The 20,462-nt window shown below is 45.9% G+C and overlaps 1 protein-coding gene across 2 annotated transcripts in view; it reads right to left on the reverse strand.

Annotated features, from left to right (window-relative positions):
- The window catches only part of Ercc6 (ERCC excision repair 6, chromatin remodeling factor), a 67,985-nt gene extending 48,389 nt beyond the window's left edge, over window positions 1-19,596 (reverse strand). The window contains exons 1-5 of one of the 2 annotated variants that reach the window (XM_023707256.1): window positions 19,542-19,596; window positions 15,789-16,226; window positions 14,059-14,179; window positions 12,189-12,303; window positions 6,468-7,203 (exon numbers count right to left, since the gene is read on the reverse strand). In XM_023707256.1, the coding sequence (XP_023563024.1) occupies window positions 6,468-7,203; window positions 12,189-12,303; window positions 14,059-14,179; window positions 15,789-16,216 (1,400 nt within the window). In that variant the 5' untranslated portion in view covers window positions 16,217-16,226; window positions 19,542-19,596. Of the gene's footprint in view, window positions 1-6,467; window positions 7,204-12,188; window positions 12,304-14,058; window positions 14,180-15,788; window positions 16,227-19,512 lie in introns of both variants that reach the window. The other variant, XM_023707255.1, reaches the window with a different exon arrangement.
- Between the last annotated feature and the right edge of the window lie 866 nt (window positions 19,597-20,462).

The raw sequence follows: 20,462 nt of genomic DNA on the forward strand, positions 1-20,462 counted from the left end.
TTTAAAGAACTGTCAACACTAAGGTCTAAAGACTACCTCCATGTGAGAAACAATAACATAACTCCTTCCTCAACCTAACACTACGCCAGGGAAGGCAGCAAACTCGCCCAGGCAACAGGAAAATTAGGCTAGCAGTTATTCTGAGTACAGATGGTTTGGGCCAAACTATCACGAGAAACATTTAATAACAGACAAACCAAGTATGTAACAGCTACGCCAACCACAACAGGGACAAGCTATATCTACCAATGAGAATGTCAAACATGAGCAGCCAGTGATTATCTGGTCCAATGAACAAGGCCCTCTAAAACTTCAAGAGTCACACACTAAAACGCTTTAAGGCCAAAACTGTCCTTACTGCTATCTTTGCATTGCTTTTATGTTGCAAGGACCACCAAACCTGGCACTATTGAAACTTGCACTGATGGGAAGGGGGAAGCCACACATCATACGGTTAAATCATTCTTAACAGAGTGAAATTTCAATCTCAGAATCATTCCCTACTTATTGCAACCTCCATGAAAGAAATTCTACAACAGCAGCACAATGAGTACAATTTGATTTTTAAAAATATATTTGGGCACCAAGCTGGGTATTTAATATAGCTTGCATTTTTGTAGTGCAATAGGTTTTCTATTTCAGACAGCTAAGAATCCCTTACAGATTAGTCTAATTTGCTAAATTGAGATACTCAGTGTTTTACTTTTCTTATTTGCCTTTTTATGGTCTATCTGGGTAGACTTAATTGGTACACGTGAACAGATGAAATACCCTCAGTTAGGAGTCAGATCTCACCGAGTAAATTAAGACTGATGCAGACAATTATGCCGCAGCCCAGGATGAAAGGTGTGGGTAGTGCAGGAAGCACAATTAGTCTTCATTTGTGTCTCAGCTTTGTCATTTAAGAGCCAGTGTGCTCTCTAAAGAAACAACCGTAAGAGTAACTTTTTCTTTTCTCTTTAAAATGTAAATTCCTAGAAAAAAAGAGTAAAAAAATCACAAAGAACCTTGACTTATTTCTTAAGAAAGGAAAATGGATGACAAGAACAATCTTCAAATCATGGTTTCAGGTTTCTGAATAAAAGCTAGATGAAACTTCTACTACATTCTGATTTTTAGAAGTTATTTGATTTTCAGACAAGTTATCTGAGCGTTAAAAAAAAAAAGGTACAATCAAATGAAACTGTTTTGCTTAAGTATAAGCAATCCCCAACAAGCAGGCCCCTGGCAGCAGGAACAGTAAGAAGTTCCATGCAGACACAGGTAGAGAAGGACAGGCCAGGAGTGCAGGATTCCACCACAGGGTAGGTAGGAAACGGCCCCCATGGGGATCCCCAAGCAGCAGCAGACCAAGCTGCCACGTGACCCCACTAGCCCCCTCCCCCTGCTTCTGCTTCCCAGGCTCCTCAGCTGGCTGATAGGCTGGGAGCAGTGAGCTCACTGACCCAGGAGGTGAAGCACTACCAGTGTGTGAGCATTCAGGCGTGTCGGCCATGGCTGTGCTCCCCCTGCACACACCCGGTGGCCGGCTCAGCCCAGCCACCTTCCAAACACACTAATCTCTCTTCAACATTTCTGCTACTTGGCCAGACCCCTCCCCACACGTGAAGGTGCTGACAGCCTCCTTCCTCTCAGAATCCTACATGCATAACACCAACGCTCCAAACCAGGACCTAGGTCAGAGCTGGGTGCAGACAGCCAGCTGCTCACTGGGCAGAATAATGAGGAACAGTACTAGGCAGTGCAGACTATTGGTGAACATTCCACATGAATTCCACAAAAATGGAGTCCTCTGAAGCCCTTTTCAATTCAAACTTGATTCATGTAAAATAAAAACACTTCAAAAGCAAAAATGCACTAGTAGAAAGTTACAGCAACACTCATAGTACAGCCTCAGTTTAAACCAAACCAGGAGGTCAATTCTGTCCCCTCCCACACTGCTCCTGTTAGGTATTCCAGATTCCCTGGCCATCTCCCCATTTGTCCAGTTCAGACAAACCCTTGCTTAGGTTTCTGGCTTGGTTTTAGGAGAAAGCCAAGTGGTGGTTCTTGGCACCACCTAGTGGCCACAGCTGGATAATGCACCTCCCCAACCTAGCAAGGCAGTCACAGGGCACTGAGCTCTTTAGAAGTCATCTCCACCCCTAGCCAGGCGTGGGCATGCTGATTCACTTGGAAGGACTACGGTACAGTGCCTGTACTGCCTACTTTAATTACAACAATGTGCAGAAATGTGTGCAGAGAATCAAAGACTAAAGTCCTAAAGAATACAAACAAGAAATACAGGCGTAATTTCAGGAAGTAACACTGTCGCAGTCTAAAAAGCCAGGGCCTCTTGGAAGTGCTGAAGAAGAACAAGGGTGGAAAGCCTTCCCACTGCAGTAGCTCCACCTTGGTGGCTTCTGGGAAGCACCTCAGCAGCTTCACCCACCACGGGCTCACCTGAGGAACTGGCCTTGGAACTCAACGGTGCCTACCGACCAGGGTGAGCGTGGGAAGAAGGACAGGTTCATCCTAGCAGCCCTTCAGCTGGCTGCAGGGCACGCAGAGTGGTACCCCTCCAGCCCCAATGTCCTTACCAACAATTCTTTTTCCAACCCCCCACAGCTCTTGCTGAACAAGAGTCTGTGACAAAGAAGACCTCCACTTGGAATAAGTGGAGCTCAACTGCAGCATGAGCCCAGTGCTCAGCTCTTGTGGACTGTGGCCTGCCGCCTCCAGGCCCCACAGCCCCAACCACAGCGGGCCTACGCCCCCGTGTGCTGGGCACTCAGAGGCATGGAACCAGAGGCCTGATCCATTTAGTAGACTTCAGTGCAGTGTTGGCTGAACCACCTGACTGCATGGCTCCCTCCAGGCCCTCACCCGCTGCACAGAGCACATGAAGGATTTCAAAGAAACAGATACAAAACCAAAAGGAAAAAAGTATATGAAATCAATTTATGGCAGGCTGGGTATAACTTAGCAGTAGAGCACTTGGCTACATGTACAGAGCCCTGGGTTCAAACCCCAAAAGAACCCCAAAACAAAAAAAAAACATGACTCACAGACATCTCAGAGTCCCCAAAGTGGACATGCAAGAGAACAGCCTGGGCACACTTTCTCAAAGACCTGTCCTGCAACCCCATGTTGGACCCTCCCAAGCCAGCACCTCCTCTGGTGCGGCTCCCTCGGCTCTGCAGAATCAGAGCGTGGGCTGAGCGCTCTGCTTCCATCTATGCCTGTGCTCCTTGCTAAGAAGCAGGGGCAGTTACCTGAGCAACTTTAATAGCTGGCAGGTGGAAACAGAATTAATGGCTCATAGGTGTGAGCTAAATGATAAATACTAGCCCTAGTCCCCCCAGCAAGGAGACTCGCCCTAAACAGTGCTGACCACTGTGGGAAGAGGACTGAATCGGTGACATTTCTGTTCTACTGCATCAAGGCAGGCAATCAGCTAGTACGAATGCTGCTGTGCTCGCTTCCTGATCCCCGCACACAGGACACACATCATCAAGCGATGTGGCACTCTCTCCCAGTAAACTGATAGGGCCCCAGCCTGCCCTGGCCACATGACCTCCCTCCAGGGATGGCAGGCCAGGTGAAGCACACACACTTCTCCCTCCTCAAGTGGACAGTCCCTCAGCAGGTCAGGGCCACCATGCCAGCACTCCTTTCCCACTCAGTGATAAACCTGAAGTTTAGGAGCAAATGTGGAAAGTTCTAAACCTGCACAACTATACCAAATGCCTGAGTTATACAATAGTCAAGGCCGTGCACCAGAACGAGTCTCCTCCAGCCTCCACTACCCTCTCAAGCTGAATCTACTATGGCCTGCAGTTAGGCCCTACCTGTCCACAGGCCCACTAACAGTCCATAAGTCGTGCACAGAACCCTCAAAGCCAGCCTCGAAGTACAGATATGCATGTGCAAAGCAGGGCAGAGAGAAAGCATGGAAACTGACCTCCATTTCTACAGGGCAGCCAATCAACAACCAGAAGTAACAACATCTGGACACAGGTCTCACTGTCCCTGACTGCCCGGCTGGGGACAGTTTAGGGTTTTGGGGGGCTCTGGGCTGTGTGGCTTTTAGCCTGGACCATGCAAGTAACATGAGGTACTTACCAAGCACACCACTGAAATGCTGAATGCACGTTAGCTTCGTTGGTCTCATCTGGCTCCTAGTCTCCTGGGCCTGAGCTTTTTAAAGTCTCAACATATTTTGAGAAAAAGCCATGCCCCAGTGGAAACGAGTGGACACTGCACACATGTCCCTGAGTAAGAAGCAACAGAACATGCACTTTGGAGCAGCAGTCTATCCTGGCTAAGGGCCAGCACAATGACCACAAGAGGACGCCACCGAGGCTGGCAAGGGAAAGCTGAAAATGTGGGAGCTGAAAATGTGGTCACAACAGTCGAGGCTGACCTGGGGATCTGGGCCAAACCACAGAAAACAAGATGATGACTGCCACTCCCCACTGCAGAAAAGGCCACGCTACAGCAAAGGCCTAGTGAGAATTACCTGCCTAAAGCACCAGGTCAAAAGGTGCCTGGTCAGGACAACCCCGACAGGATGAAAGGCCTATGACTCTCAGGCTGCAAGAAGACAGGGGATGAGCTGCCTAGCAGGCAGCTATTCCCACTTTCAAGAGCTTCAGGGATCACAATAACTAACCTGCCTTCTCCAACATGTACTTGTTAAGCTTTACCCAAAGGTCTCAGCCTAGATACATGCGCCTAAGTTCTGACCAGTAACATAAGTTTATTTTCTGTATCATAAACTACATGATAGCTTTACTGTGGTCATCTGTCATCATGAGCAATCCTAAACCCTTTTTCTTCACTCAAAGAAACACTGTTTCTATTTGAACCACATACAAAGATCAGCAACAAGAAACAACTTACAGAATGACTGGAAGTTGTCAAACGTTCTTAATATGCGTCTCAATCCTGAACATTTTATTTTCTTTTAACATCCCCCAATCCAAAGAGTACCAAAGGAGATGTAATACAGACATTTCAAAGTGGATATCTGCAGCTTAACTGCCTTAATAACAAGCTATAAAATTTTAAGAGCTATCGTATTTTGGTGGCAATTAGAGTTATTGATATTTCTGAAATTCATTTGAGGTTTTACTGTAACTTTAGCAAAAAAACTGGCTTATGATATGGCTTTGGAAATAATAAATTGTTTTACAATCTTAACATTATTAAGACAAACTTATTGCCATGAAATTAAACTATACCCATATTTAAAATTCAATCAAAATAAATTGTTCTTGATCAAAAACACTATTATATTTTAAATATATTTAACATTGACTCATTTTAATAAGAATATATATTGCTCCATTTATAATCAATATGTAAAGATTAACACTTTTATTAATATTCTACAGTACTTCAGAAAAGGACCAACAGTACTCACTGTCCAAGAGTATTGAGCAATACTTCTCTAACAACGTTACACACATGCAGTGTGTACAGTAACTAAAGCTGCAGAGGAAATGACAAATAGAAGCCACTCAGCTACACAGTACTGCCTAAGAGCTGGACACCACCAGTGCATCCACTTTGAGAAGGTTGGATTTGCATTTGAGTCATGAGCAATTGTCAACAATGAAAGAAAAATAGCCAGTCAGCCTTTACTCATGAAGGCCAGCGGAAAGCTACGAGAAATACAGCATAGTAGGTCTCCTTCCATTTAGAAATAGAGAACTGCTGAGGACTAAGAAATAGCCATTTTCATGTTATATATTTTAGAAGTACTGTGAACCCTTTCCCTGACTTCCTCACAATTCCCAGAGTTAATGCATGCGAGGTGCTTGGGGACTTGGCAGAGAGGCTGCAGTGTGCGGCCTGCCTTTCTGGCGTGCAGGACACATGGCCACGGTGACCGTGACTTCACACCACACACTTTCACTTCCCTGTGCCCTCCCTTACGTCACAGCATCACACGTGCTCGCCGCAGGAGTCAGGCTCTGGTGTAAACAACTGTGAAATGGAAGGATGCTGTGAATATCAAGTACACTTCTGTCACGAAGGTGGTTATGATTCGGCAAAGGTTGATTTTTCTCAAGGCAAAGAAGGGGGTATTTCAGAAAGCAAACTTCACTCCTCTGCAGTACACATCCTGCTTCAAAAGAAAAACAAAAGCACAAAAATAGCATCCCCCCACCGCACCAGGAGTAACAGACAATGTAACTATCTCTGCCTGCCCTGGCACTCACTTCAGGGTGACCACAGTACAGGCCACATGGCTACACTCTGGTCCTCTCCATCTTCCTGTCCCAGCCTCTCCCTCCAAGACATGCTCTGATCTGAGTGAAGAACCTTTGGGTCAGCCACAGGAAGGACGGCTGTGGAAGTCCCACCTTGGCACTAATGGGGTACAGCAGAGTGTAGCCACCTACAATTCTCACACAGTACTAAACCAACACCTAGCACCAAGCGAGAAAATGGCCTGTTTCCACTCCCTGTAGACTGACCTTAGCCGCTGCTTATAATACTCTTCATCGCCATCATCACGGCACCTCACTACTTTGTGACTTGTTCTTCCTTGGTCTTCAGTGGCTTCAGTTTCTTCCCCAGAACTCGGGAAAAAGTCATCATCACTCTCCTGCACTGCGCCTTTCTTCTGGTGTTTGTGGCCCCTGAGCACAGGCCTCTGCTCACAGTCTGCGCCATCTCCGGACAGGCTAGCCCCTACCTCCTCCCTGTCTCCCTCTTCCTCCCACTCCACGGGGCAGGACCCGGGCTCCTCACTCTCAGAGTCTCCCTGGGCCTGCTGCGGCCTCACCTCCATCTCCAGGGCCTTCTTCCCCCTGGGCAGCCCCACTTTCCCCTGGAACTGCAGCGCCCTCTTCTGGAGCTTCTTGATGTGCTTCTTCAAGCGCCGGTCTGTATTCGAGAGACCTTTGCTTCTCTGCTTTGGTTTGTTTTCTTTTGATCCTGCACTTGGCTCAGACTTGACGGAGGCTGAGGCTTTTCTGGATGCTCTTTTATGGGCAGCTTGCTTCCTTCTTTCAAAAGACAGTTTTTCTTGATCTGCCAAATACCTCTCGAAGCCTGATGCCTCATTAAGCATTAGTTTTCTAGGCTTTTTCTCTGTTTTCTGAGGGACTTGGGTACCAAATGGTGTCATCTGGCCAGTGCGGATGAGCTCCTCCCAGGCGGTCTCCTGGGCAGGCATGAGCATGCTACCAAGGCAGGATGGGCCTGGCTCTGAAACAGAAGGGACATACAGAGCAGCGTCAAACTTCCCAGAATACATCAGAAATGTACACTTCTTCAATCAATAGGAAGCAGCTACCAAGAACTCCTTCTAAGTTCAGTGCGCTAAAGCTTATAGCACAATGCACGGTAGCAGTTATCATGCCATATTTAATATACTACTGCTCAAAAAAGTGATTTCAGCTGGGGACATAGCTCAGTGGCATAAGTGCCCGCCTGGCAAGCACAAGGTCCCGAGTTCGATCCCCAGTATAAATGTAGTACGAACATTAATCAGTCATATCCAAAAACGAAGGGCTCTCATAAGCCCACTGAGTAAGACAAGCAGGCACGACCTCACTCAGGCACGGAACCTCAGAGGTTGAGGGTGGCATGGCAGTCACTATGGGCTGGGGAGAGGGTGCTGGGAGGGAAAGATGGGTTCTGCCGACATGCAGACTACACGAAGTCACTGTCGGCAGGAAGTCCAGGTGTGCCATCACACAGGAGGATGATACAGCAACAAGAATGTACCTGGAAAAGCTGGACGGAAGTCACCACATGGAGAAATGATAAATGTTTGGGGAGACAGACATGTCCAGCCCTTTTAAACATTACACAAAATATACATGTATCAAAATATCACAGTGCCATACATGTTTTATCTTTTTATGTATCAGTTACAATGAATTTGAATTCAAATAAAACTATCACATTAGAAATACACTCTCTGTAGATCCAGATAGGCCTATTAGTACATACATTAGTTACGGATACATTTAACCATGTCTCCTTATCAGCCAAAGAGTATCCCAGAACAGCCTCCACAGCTTCCAGGCCGTTGCTAATCACTAACATTCAGAGGGACCTCAGTTCAAGAGACAATAAAACTGAAAGCAGATAGCTAGGGAAACAGCACGTACCTAAACAGGAAAAGCAAAACGTCAGCTCTGCGTTCTCAACACAGTAGCTACCAGTCACCTTTGGCTATTTAAACTTAGATTAGCTAAAATCTGAGTTTCATAACTGCACTTGCCACATGGCAATGCTCAAGATACCTGGCTGATGGCTACCACAGACAACACAAAGTGCGCTCCCCTCACTGCCGAAGGTCTGCTGGGCAGCTCTGCGTTAGGTATGGGAACCAACAACAAACAGGAAGGTATTCCACAGCAAGTACGAAGTCATCCAGAAATCACACCTCCTCCCTCATTGGTAAAACTGCCCCCTAGCTAAACAGGTAATGAATGATCTGAATTCTAAAATCTACAGGTCTTGCAGCCCATTATTAGTACCACAGCCTGTTTTTCATTAAACTTGCACTAAAATGTAGAACAAAGAGCACAAATTGTAAGCTAAGTAAATACTCAGAAAATACACAGTCCTGTATCAGCACCCAGATCACGTAACAACAATCACCAGAAAACCCAGAGACAATGCTGGATGAGTTGTATCTGGCTCTGATGTGTTGCAAATGGATAGTGTGCACTCCTGTCTCCACCTGCTTTCACTCAGCATTAGGCTGAGTGACGCATACTGGTATCTGCTGAATGAAATGGCAGTTGGTTAACTGTTACTAATATTCTATATGGCCACAGGGTAATTTCTCCATTTCCACTGTTAATGGACATCTGGGTGGTTTCCAGGTCTGGCTACTACAAATAATGCTGATATGAATCCTCTCATACACATCTTGGTGATAAAGGTGTAATTCTCCACGTTAAGCTTTACTAGATAATGTCAAAAGAGATTCGCAAATTGGCACTATTTTAAGTTCCACTCACTGATAGTTCCAACCGTCCAAACCCTTATATTTCACTTTGGTTACTCCTGTAGGTGCAGTGGGGCCACACTGTGGTCGTAATGTGCATTTTCCTGATGACTACTCTTTTGTATACAAAATGCTCAAGTCTTTGACCCATTTTTGTCTGCCTTAAAAAGTCTCGTTCTTCAAACCTTCTAGACCTAAGTCTCTTGATTTGCACATATTCTGCAAGTTCTTCCCCACTCTGCAGCTTACCTTTTTTTTTTTTTTGTATTTTTAGGGAGCTATTTGGCCAGTGCATCTTTTCATTCTCTAAACACTACCTTTATGCAAACAGAAGGCTTAGTTTTTTAATACAATATACTTATGCACAATGTATTATTGTAATTGTCTTACTAGCCTGTTTTGAAACTGTTTCATTGCTATTTTCTTTCTCAGTAAAATGAATTTTTAAAAAATACACTATACTTAAAACTTTGATCCTTCACAGAGATTTTTGTATTTTAAGTCCCTGCCTACCCCAATCATAAAAGATATTTGCTCAATGTTATGGTCTAACAGCTTTATTATTTTGCCATTAGTATTCAGATCCATTGTATGCTTAGAATTTACTCATATTCCTGTGCATAGTGTAGTAGGTTTCACTATGTTTTCATGTGAATTAACACAGCATAACTGGGATCTTCTCTACGGCACTGCTGGCCTCCACTGTCACAGGTCAGGTAGGCAGGTGCAGCTGGGCCTGTTGGCTGCGCTGCTGTTCTGTCCCGCCAGTCAGCCTGTGTATTCCTGTGCTAAAAACACTGTTGTTTGACTAAAGCTTTCTGACAAACCTTGACATCTGTTCCTCTTTGAGGTCACCTGCCCCAGCATTCAGGAGGCTGAGGCAGGAAGATCACTGGGAGTTCAAGGCCATGTTAGCTATATAGTAAGTTCAAGGACAGAGAAACCCTATCTCAAAAAAACAAAACAAAACAAAACAAAAAAAACAACAAATTGCCCAGGCTATTCTGGATCAATGAGCTATATACAAATTTTTAAAATTATCTTGTTAATGACCTCTACCCTTAACTTACACCTCCTTCTTCATGCCATTTGCCTTCAAAAAAACAAAAACCTGAAGTTTATATTAGAATTTCACTGAAACTATAGCTGGTTAGGAGAACGACATACACCCCATCTCCCAACCCATGATCATAGTATACCTCTCCCTTTACTTATTCTTGCATTTTCCAATGACACAGTTTTTAATGTAGGAAACACTGCAGAAAACTGTAATTTTGCTAAGTTTATATACAGAGTTTCTTTGGTTTTTTTCTTCTATACAGGGACCAAGAGCATGCTAGGTAAGCACTCTACTACTGAGCTATATTCCTTCCCCTTTTTAATTCTAAGACAGGATTTTACTAAGTTACCCAAGTTGGCCTTGAAATTGTAATCCCCATTTCAGCTTCCTAATTAGCTAGGATTACAGGCACATGTCACTTCACCCAGATTAGTTATTTGTTTTTATCTACAGCAATACAATTTGATTTTATCTCAACAATGCAATACTGGAGTGTGTAAAGGAACCCAGGAGACAGGCTCCAGCAGGCAGAAGAAGCATCAGTGACTGTGGACAGGCTAAAGGAAGTGAGGACGAAGAGGCCCTTGGATGTGAAGAACCCTCTAGCAACACTGGACAGTTTTACCAAAGCGAGACACAGTAGGTCTTATATAACTAGAAAGGAACAAGTGCCTCTCACCAAGGACAGTATGATACTGCAGTGGCAGAAAGCCCTAGTCAGGACTAGCATATCTTGTGAGACTGAACTTTAAAAGCACATCCAGTATTTTTTTTTCTATGACTTGTTGCTAAGTTCTTTATAACAGGGCCAGGGAGACGGCTCAGTTGAATAAGCGCTTCCCTGGCAAACGCAAGGGCCTGAGTTCAATCCCTGGTTCCACAAAAAAAAAAAAAAAAAAAAAAAAAAAAAAAAAAAAAAAAAGTTATTTGTAACAATTCTCTTGTCTGAGCAATTAACCCTGGAGCTGAAGAAAATACTTGCTCAGAAACCTTAAACATTAAGAAGTCTTGATCTATATTTCAAGCACTAATGACCTCAAACAATTTCTGAACACAAACACAGGCACACACACATACACAAACCCCTGAAAAAAAACTTTCAGTTCTTGGGAGCCTGCCCCTTAGCTCAGTTCTTTAAGTGGCTGCTTCAACAAAGCAGTCAGGCTCAGGTTGCTGTGGTTAGATCCCCACAACTCAAGCCAGCCACTCATGCCCTGAAGGCATTCAGCGCAAAAAAAACAAAACAACAGCCAGTTCTAGAGCTTACACATTTTCCTAAAAGCTCTTCCCAAAGACAGCCATCCTCTGCAGAAATGTCAATGAAACCCTGGCCACAGTAGTTTAACCCAAAGGATTTTTAACAGAATGGCGTCTTGGAAAGCCTGCTGACACGCTCCTGAAAGCGATGCAGAGCAGCTCTGCGGACGCTGCCTGATGATGCTGGGCATCCAAAACGTAACTCAACCAAGAGGTTAGCTGTCTTTATCAATCTAACAACAGAAGAATGCTCAAGATTTCCAGTTTGTTAAAGGTAAAACATATGGTCTACTGAACTATTTTGGAATATTTTGCTGAGTTTACACACCTATAATATTTAAATGACGGAACTAAACAAAAAAAGGGGGATACAGATGAATGATGATTTTGTATGTGTATTCAAAACGGTTAGGATAGATATACAGCTACATTCTCTTAATTCAATAAATAGAGGGATTTGTTGTAATAGTGTTTGTAAATAGGATATCATGTCTGCATCTTGTACAACAAATAACCACTAGGAAGAGAGTATGCAATGTGTTAATTATTGGAACTGTCCTACCAATTTGATCTGAAACTCTCTCATTGCTATTTATTTCTCAATAAAATTATGAAAAAAGATATTTAAAAAGTTAAATTTTAAAAAAATAAAAAATAAAGGTAAAACAAAATGTATGTCAGCAGCCTCTGGTGAAGAGATAAAAATTTACTTTTATTCTCTAAAAACGCCATACGACTCAAGAGGTTTGATGCTGCAGGAGATAAAATTTCCTAAGTCCGTTTTGACACTAAACCAAAGAAATGCATGTTTTGCTTTTGCTCCATTTCTCAAAGCCCAGGCAAAGACCAGAGGACACCTTGCACTGCCCCGACTCATGGACCTGGGGAAACTCCTGCCAGCATCCTCACCTGCAGCCTCCTCCTCCTCCAGGCTGCCGTAGTCCAGCTCTACTCGCAGTGCCGCTCCACCGAGGATGGCCTGGAGGCGTTTCTGCTTTGCTGAGATCTTCTTCAGCTGCTGTTCCTTGATTGTAAATACCAGAAGCAGAAGACAGCAAGGCAGGGATTGGTTGTTAAATAAAAAATGGTACCGCCACGAAATTTTAAAACTATAATCATGAGTAATGTACAAATGAAACATAAACCCCACGTGGCCATCACTATCAAGAACTTTACTTGGGCAACTCCTACCTTTCTGAAGCAAGCCCCTCCGCATGGCTTGGCACCAGCTCTCTACGTGCCCAAGACTTGCATTACTGTACTGACTAGGGGGTGGGGCTGTCCTACTTGGTCCCCTGTGACACACCGCACACAAAAGGAAATTCTCATGTTTCTGGGCTCTCCGGCCAATGGGCTATGGGAGGGTAGCAGGCCACCAAGATAAGAAACACAAACATAAATGTCAATTAAGTCATTTTCCTCTGATAACTTACAATATTTATGATGTCCTTTGTATCATTCAGCCTAGCCACAAAACTGTCAAGACAAACACTCTGCTGTGTGTCATTACACGCCCAAGATGCCTCTCTGTCTTGTCTCCATTGACATCATCAAAACTCAGCTTCCTAGCTAACTGAGCCTGGGGTACACAGCCCCTTTTCACAGGAAAAAGAATTTCCACTCCATTAGTGGTAGAGGAGCATGTATTGGATTCCCAGCACTACATATATACAAAATGTTTCAACTCCAAATATGAATATAGACCAAGGGGAAACCCTAAATGTAAATAGAACCTGCCAGTGACCTGCCATGTGTTTTTTATTAGCTTCTCTGTCAGCTAAATCCCACTTTCCCACTGAACAGTCTATCTCTGAACACTGAGGAGCTGCTAAAGACAGGAACATATCACTAAGTTAGAGCAGGACCTCAAGGGGCCAAGGTTGGTCTTCTCCACTCTGGAAATACCAGTCTACCAGAAGCCAAAGGTCAAAGGTGCCTGCCCATCAATTTAATTCACATGCTACCACAGGAGGCTAAACGTGCCCTGTCCAGTTTGTGGGACCCTGTGTGCTCTGGGCTACTGCGGGCTCTGCCATCTGGACTGCTACTTTCAAGGTAAGAGAGGCAGGGGTGGAAGGAAAAGGAGGGCCACATGAAGGGAGTTGGTCCACACCAATACGGGTGGAGCACAGTGACCTAAGGACGCCATCAGAACCCAAATAATCAAAACCAGGCATTCCTTTCTACTGCAAAGTATTTCCAGAAAAGGGCACACAGCTCCTAAAGAGTTTCAAACCTCATAAAAACATCACCTTAACATCTTTGACAGCCCTGAGTACAGCCCGAGTGTGGCTGGGTGCTCAGAGCCCAGGTCAGGATGAAGGGCCAGGCTCTCAGGAGAGAAAGCAGAGGGGATGTGTATGGGGGTTCCATCACCAGAAACAATCCATGCACATAAGAGCTAAGCAGAAAAAGGAAGTACACTAGAAACAGGACTGAGTGCGAATCTCGCAGGCCCAGCAGGAGCTGAGCAAGTTGATGCAGGAAGACTGAGGTAGGCCCAGGAGAAAGGAGGCCACAAAGCCACATGGGGACCTCTTGTACAGGGATACAGAAACACAGGCAGGAGTATATGTGTGTGGGCTTTTAAATATACTGTGTAACAGAGCATGTGACAAGGAAATAGCTGATGAATAAACATACAAAAGCAACTCAAAATTTCTAGTATAACTAAACATATTTGCTTTCCCCCTCATAGATATAAATATGCTAAATTATTAAGTGAGCTTAGCTGATGACTTTTCAAAAATGTAATACTCAATGCATCACTTGGAATCACCTTATTATATTTCTGTCGTTTTACAGAATCTAGTTTCCTGTTGATGTCTCTGTTGGTGGCAGCTTGAGGGCTGAGTTGTTCAATAATTTTATCAATTTGCCTCAGAGATGTTGTACATGACCTGAAAAATAAGATACGTAGTCTATGTCCTACTATGTTAATATTTCTCATAGCACAATACAGAGAAAAATGGTAAAAATATGTCTCTTTTACTTGTTAGGAACTAAAGCTGAAAAAAAAAAACTAAGAATACACATTCTTACTGCCCACAAACAGGTTAGAAATTTAAGATAATTACTAACATTTTTCTTCTCTGGTTAATTTAGATCAGTTCATTCCCATTTATAAAGATAGTCATCCCTTCTACAAGGAATTTGTTTTTGACAATTCACAGCAATTCTTCTACCTTAGCCTCCCAACTGTGAGAATTACACACTTACTCAAAGATGCCTTGCTCACCATACCTGTGTATTTTTTAAGTATCTATTTTATTCAAAACATTTCTCTCGGACAATGTACCATAAGTTGTCCTTTTATATAAAGAAAAGCACACATAGGGTTTTAAAACCTGTTATGGAAGGCTTCCAAAGTTGGAAAAAGTCTCAGAAATATTTAAATATTCTCGTATATAAATCATACATCTATGACAGATCTCTTCTTCGACACAACTAGAAGATTCATTTACCACAGCATTAAATTTTGTGGTGTGAAAGGACAGAAAATCAACATAAAATAAAGTACTGCTGAAACAGACACCAGAGAGCTACATTTTACAATTTCCAAAATACAAATCCAGTTTTTGGACACTTTTACAATTTGCTCTTTGCATCCTTTGTGAATTTCAGAATAAACAGTGCAAGTACTGGCCATTTAAGGCATCAAATGTCACTGCAACACAGTGTCAATCTGCTTGGGCCTCTGAAGTATTCTCTCTGTCTCTACTGTTCTACATATTTTGTATCATCATAAAAGATGTGTCATTATTAGGAGCTGGGGCCCTCTACACGCAAAGTCATGTTGTAATTACAGAAGAGCACCTATTATCCTAATGGCCAACAACAAAATAGGAGCTGGACAGACACAGCAGAAAACTGTTAGCAGAAAGCTCCTTGAAGTGCCAACAGCCACCACCGTACTGCTGGTAGCCATCAGCTCCCACCCTCCATCCCCAGGCACACCCAGGCCTCCACTTCTCTCTCTCATCTGCTGCCCCTGCCCAGAACAATACCCTATAGGCTCACCTTACCACCTCCCCACCGTACCCTCAAAGAAGGACAGAAGAAAGGAAAGGCAGAAAGTTCTTTCCCACTGTTTTTAAAAATGTAAATCTGAAAAGCTGTCAAAGGACTGGACACTCAGCTTGAGGACAGCAAGCTGGGAGGAAGCCAGAGGATACAGCAAAATGTGACGTGATGTGGGGGCAGTACATACTCCCAGTATCTCAAGCAGGTAACTACTGAAGGTGCACCCTTCTCCTGGGGCCACCTGCCTATGCGTCCGAGTGCTTCCAGACAGCTCTCTCTTCAGGATGCTACACAAGCACAAGATATGCCTTGTTGAGCTGGACTTAACCCTCCAACTGGGCAACACTGCTCCTGAGGGGAGGGCTATCCATACTTCCTCTGTCCCCTGAATAAAAGCCTCAGTTGCTGGAACATTACAACTCTCTTCCCTGAATTTCCCTACCATGTTTACACATAAACTCTGAAAGAGAAGAGGGCAGCACTTACTTCAGGTCATCCAGGACTGACTGATACTCCTTCTCAGCATCTGCAAGCTGGGCTGCATGGCTGGCCTCCTGCAGGGCGCTGTCCACCTGCTGAAGCACACCCTGCTCCAACACAGTCTGGTCATAGACGTCCACACCCAGGCCCTGCAGCTCCAAGGCCTGTGCACTGGGCTCCACGGCCGGGATCTGATGTCTGTCGATCTGCAGTAGGGCCGGGCCTCTCCTCACAGCTGCTGGTATGCAGCCCTCAGCAGAGGTGGATGGCTCACAGTCGGAGGGGAGAGAAGGAGAAGGCAGGTGCTCCCCCACCTTTGCAGCACCATCATGTTCCTGCTCCATGGGTGTTTCTTCATCAGCTCTGACAGGCAGACTCTGCAAACGCTCCTGCTCTTGAGTCGAACAGGAGTGGGGGCTTCCTTCACTTGGCATTCCTTACAGTCTAAAAGGAAGAGGAAAAAATATGATAAGGCTACGGCCACATTGATCATTACAGTTTTTAAAATATTTTATAATTAATAAACTGACTTTTCAATTCATCAGGTGATAACCTGCTTACACAAGTTCAATTTTCCAAGTATTAATTTCCTAAGGGACCCAAATTATAAGTCTTCTAATAATAAAAATCAACCAGAAGACGAAATGCAGTGACATCAACAAAGGGCACTTGGGCAGCCAGCTGAGCAGCAGCACAATAGAAGCACCCCAATCCCGAGATCCAGGGACTGTTCCAAAAGAGTTGGAGTGGTCTGGCTGCTTCCAAGGCACAAATCATCTACACTGCAGTAGCACCACTGCCTCTAACACACAGGGTCAGTGAGGTAAGGGAGGACTGCAGCACGAATCTCACACTACAAAACTGTTATGTTGAACATCTAAAGAATAGCAGCTTTGTCTTACACAAATCAGAATCTCTGAACAATTCATTAAGATGCTCTCAGAAATAACTATTTCAATATATAATATAATTTCTCTCCTCTCACTCTAGCAGACATACTACACAATACAGACAAGGAGGAATCACATACTTCAGGAGAGAGGGAGTAAGCCAATTAGCCTTTCTAGGCACAATTTATCAACAGCTGTCAAGATGTAAAATGCATGGGACCTCTGCTCAGCAGTTCTAGTAAATACTCCAGAGACAGCAGCACCCCACAGAGGGCTGGGTGCTGGCTTTCTCAGCAGCCCTGGATCTTGCAACTGAACGAGTCTGCAGCTCCCACTGTCCCCCAACGCTGTTAAATGAGGATCGCACAGCACATCACTATTCTGAGAAAACAGCAAAACTCAAAGTACTATATAGTTTCCAGAATGCACGCTGCCTTCATTCCTCTGTAAAGTTGAAGGAGACTGAGTTGAAGGAGACTATCTCAACTTACACATAAAAAGCATGGAGGAAGACAGGTGCTTACTACAGCATGTTTTAGTAGTCTCTTGGAGCCATTTTCTGCCAGTGGCACATCTCTGTAATCCCAACACTAGGTAGACTGAGGCAGGAGGATCTCAAGTTCAAGGCCAGCCTGGGACATACAGTTCAAAGCAAGCCTGTGTTACACAGTGAGACCCTGTCTCAAAAGAAAAAAAAAAAAAGAAAAAAAAAAGGTGGGGGGTGGAAAGGAGCCTTTGTCCCAGTGTTCAATCAGAATGCAAATTTGAGCTCAAGGGAAAGGTCAGTAGGATGTGGGGCCACATCAGGAGCAGCAGCTCCAGAGTTTACGAGGCTCTACCCCATGTCAGGGATCTGGGTAACACTGGCAAGGTTAGAGGTGAACAAAGCAGGGGTAAAATCCTTCCTCTGGGGGAGCCTTTTGATTACTTTTCAGGAGGAAGGCTAAGCCTGGTGTCCCAATCTTTTAAGAATTAGAATTCAATACTTCTGTTTTTTACTTGCACACATACAGGATTTAAGTTAAATATTGTCTATTCAACCGAGATTATTAATATTGCAGTACAAAGACAAGGTTAAAACGATGAAGTTTGGGAGAAACTGATAAAAGAGAAAAAGGGAATAATTAAAAGTGGGAAATGATAGAGCATGTTCACCTAAGGAAACCAGAAAGGGTGCATCAGATCTGGACACTAGCAGGTCACTTGTTATCTCAGTAAAAGACATTTCAGTGGAGCAATGGAGACAAACACCGGACTGTAGTGGGTTGTCAGGTCAGCAGGAGACAAGACAATGGAGGCCATCAGGGGTGGTCCATTCCTTTAAGGAGTTTGGCTGTGGAAAAGAGACAACTGGAGTGATAAAGTAGCAATGGGTGTGCTGGAAGGTGGGGGAAGAAGAACCAGAGAATGCCACGGCTGGCACCGACATGGGAGAGGACCTACACAGAAAGCTGAGCACCTGCACGGGACCGCAGTGGAAGAGACCAGAAGGCATGACACACCTTTCTCTGGCAGTGGCAGAACGATGACTCCCCATATACCTAAATCTGTGTAGAACAAAAAGAAGCTGAAGTAGACCACAGAGAAAATATCCCATGAAGTAGGAAATCTGGGCAGCTCCTGAGTCAGGGAACAAAACTGAGATGGGGGCTGGAGAAGAGTCTAGAACAGATGTCTGTTAGCAGACAAAAGGCACTGATGGGTAACAAACACTGAGGGTACCTGAGGTTGGCCCCCCAAAACCATAGACCACCAACACTCCAGTACTGAGTAACTCTCCTTCAGTAATAAGCAGGCCCAGGGAAAGTGTACCGATGGGGCTTTTCAGAACAGAACAAAGGGCCCTGAATTTACAAGACTCGGGACAGCAACTAAAGTAAAAGCTGAGGGATAAAAAAAAAAAAAAAGGGAGAGAGAGAGAGAGAGAAACCTAACTGAAATCACAGAGACAGGTGTGAGGCTGAGGCGCCTCTCTGATGAAGTAACATTTGAGGGAGCATCCGCAGCAAGATTAGGCTTTTAACGAGGCCACAAGCGAACACTTCACGATGAGATAGGTCAGGCCAGTGCTGAAGAGCTGGTGAACCTGGGAAGACAGAAGGCGGGGGATAAAAGATATTCTTCCTTTGGGTTGGCCGATGAACCCCCCACCCCACCCCCGTGTAAATCCTAAAGAGTATCGTACAGTACACAGTCAAGCTTCATCATGGGGCAACTGTCCCTTTTCATAGTCCTGGCACTACGGACTTGACGGCCGGCCAGAGCAGCAGAGTTTCGGCGCCTCCGCGCCGAGGAACCAGGTCACAGGTCACATGGGCTTTTATGCAGGGCGACGACGACGGCACGGCCCAATTCGCGTCTAAAAGCCCAGCCGGGCTAGGATACTGGGGATAGCAATAGAGGGATCGAGGAGGCCACACTGGGGGGATACTCGAGAAGAACGACAGCTTGGGGCAGGGTGCAGGAGGGGAAGAAGGTACGGTGGGAAACCAGGCCAGGGCGCGGGGGCGACGGCTCCGTGGTCCCCGCACGCTCCGCGGCCGCGGGCCCACGACGTGCGCCAGCCGACTGTCCCTCACACATGCCCGGAAGTGCACCGCACAGTGAGCAGCAGCCTGTCTCCCCTAACGAGCCCCACAAACCCCAGACCCAGCGCCCCCAGCCCGCAGCTCAGGTGGGCACCGAAACGTCACCTCCGGGCGCAGGTGCGCCCGCCGGAAGCAACGTTCCCGGCACCGCCGCCGGGTTTCTTCGGGGCGGCCAGAACCTAGGGGCGCGGGGCCTCGGCCTCCCGGGAAGCCCAGGCAGGACCACAGCCAGCCGGGCTGCCTAACACTCACCCCGCACAACGCGGCTGCACCACGCGCACCCCAAATTGCCACGGTCGCCGCAGCCAGCCTCCCAGGAACCAGGCGGGGCCGCCGGGGCGCATGCGCCCCCACCGCCGGAAGCCCCGCCCCAGCGGCCAGGCGCGTCCCGAGGCGCACGCGCGGGCCACGGGCTGGGCTTGGAGGCCCGGCGTTGGCCGAGTGCCTGGCGAGCTGCCGAGCTTTCGGCCTCCCGGCTGCCCGGGCATGTCTAGAAACCGGCGTTTCATCCTAGTGAAAAGCACTCCCCTAGTTAGGAAGTTATAAGCACTGAGATGTTTCCAAAAGGGTGGGCAGTAAAGGAGCCGCCCCTACCGATGTAAACGCTTACAGCCAACCCAATGAGCCTAGGAAAGTGGCTGGGGTAGGTCCGGGATCGAACCCGGGGCCTCCCGCTTGCTAGGCGTGTGCTCCATTATTGAACTACACCCCCAGCTCTCATGTACGCACCAGAAAGAGAATAGAGTTGTGAGCAGCCAAGCTAGCTTGCTGACCCTCCACTTCATTTCCCACAGCGGTGGGCGTCTCCCTCCCTACCCATCTGGACTTCTGTCAACAGGTGAGGGGTAAAGAGTCTTACCTTCTATCTAACCCTCACTCTCACACCTGAGGTCAGGAGATTAAGGGCCTGGCAAGCTGTCTGGGGCAGTGGGCCTGATCTCTCAATTACAAAGAGCCAGGACACAGGTACAAAACAGTTCCCGAACCGGTGGAACCAAACAGACAGCGCTGTCTTCTCCGGGATGGAAGAGGCCAAATGTCACCTGCGGAGTGGGAGATACAAAAGGACAGTCACCGCTGAGCTGGGTGCTGCCCTGTTCTGCCTGGTCCTCTGCTCCCAAGCTGTAGAGCGTATGTTGTTTTTCTTCTTGGCCCAAACTTACTCTACAGAATGGTTCTCTTCATAAGTGTAAAACCTCTCT

Source organism: Octodon degus, unplaced genomic scaffold, assembly GCF_000260255.1.
Source record: "Octodon degus isolate 3935 unplaced genomic scaffold, OctDeg1.0 scaffold00285, whole genome shotgun sequence".
Taxonomy (NCBI): Eukaryota; Metazoa; Chordata; class Mammalia; order Rodentia; family Octodontidae; genus Octodon; species Octodon degus.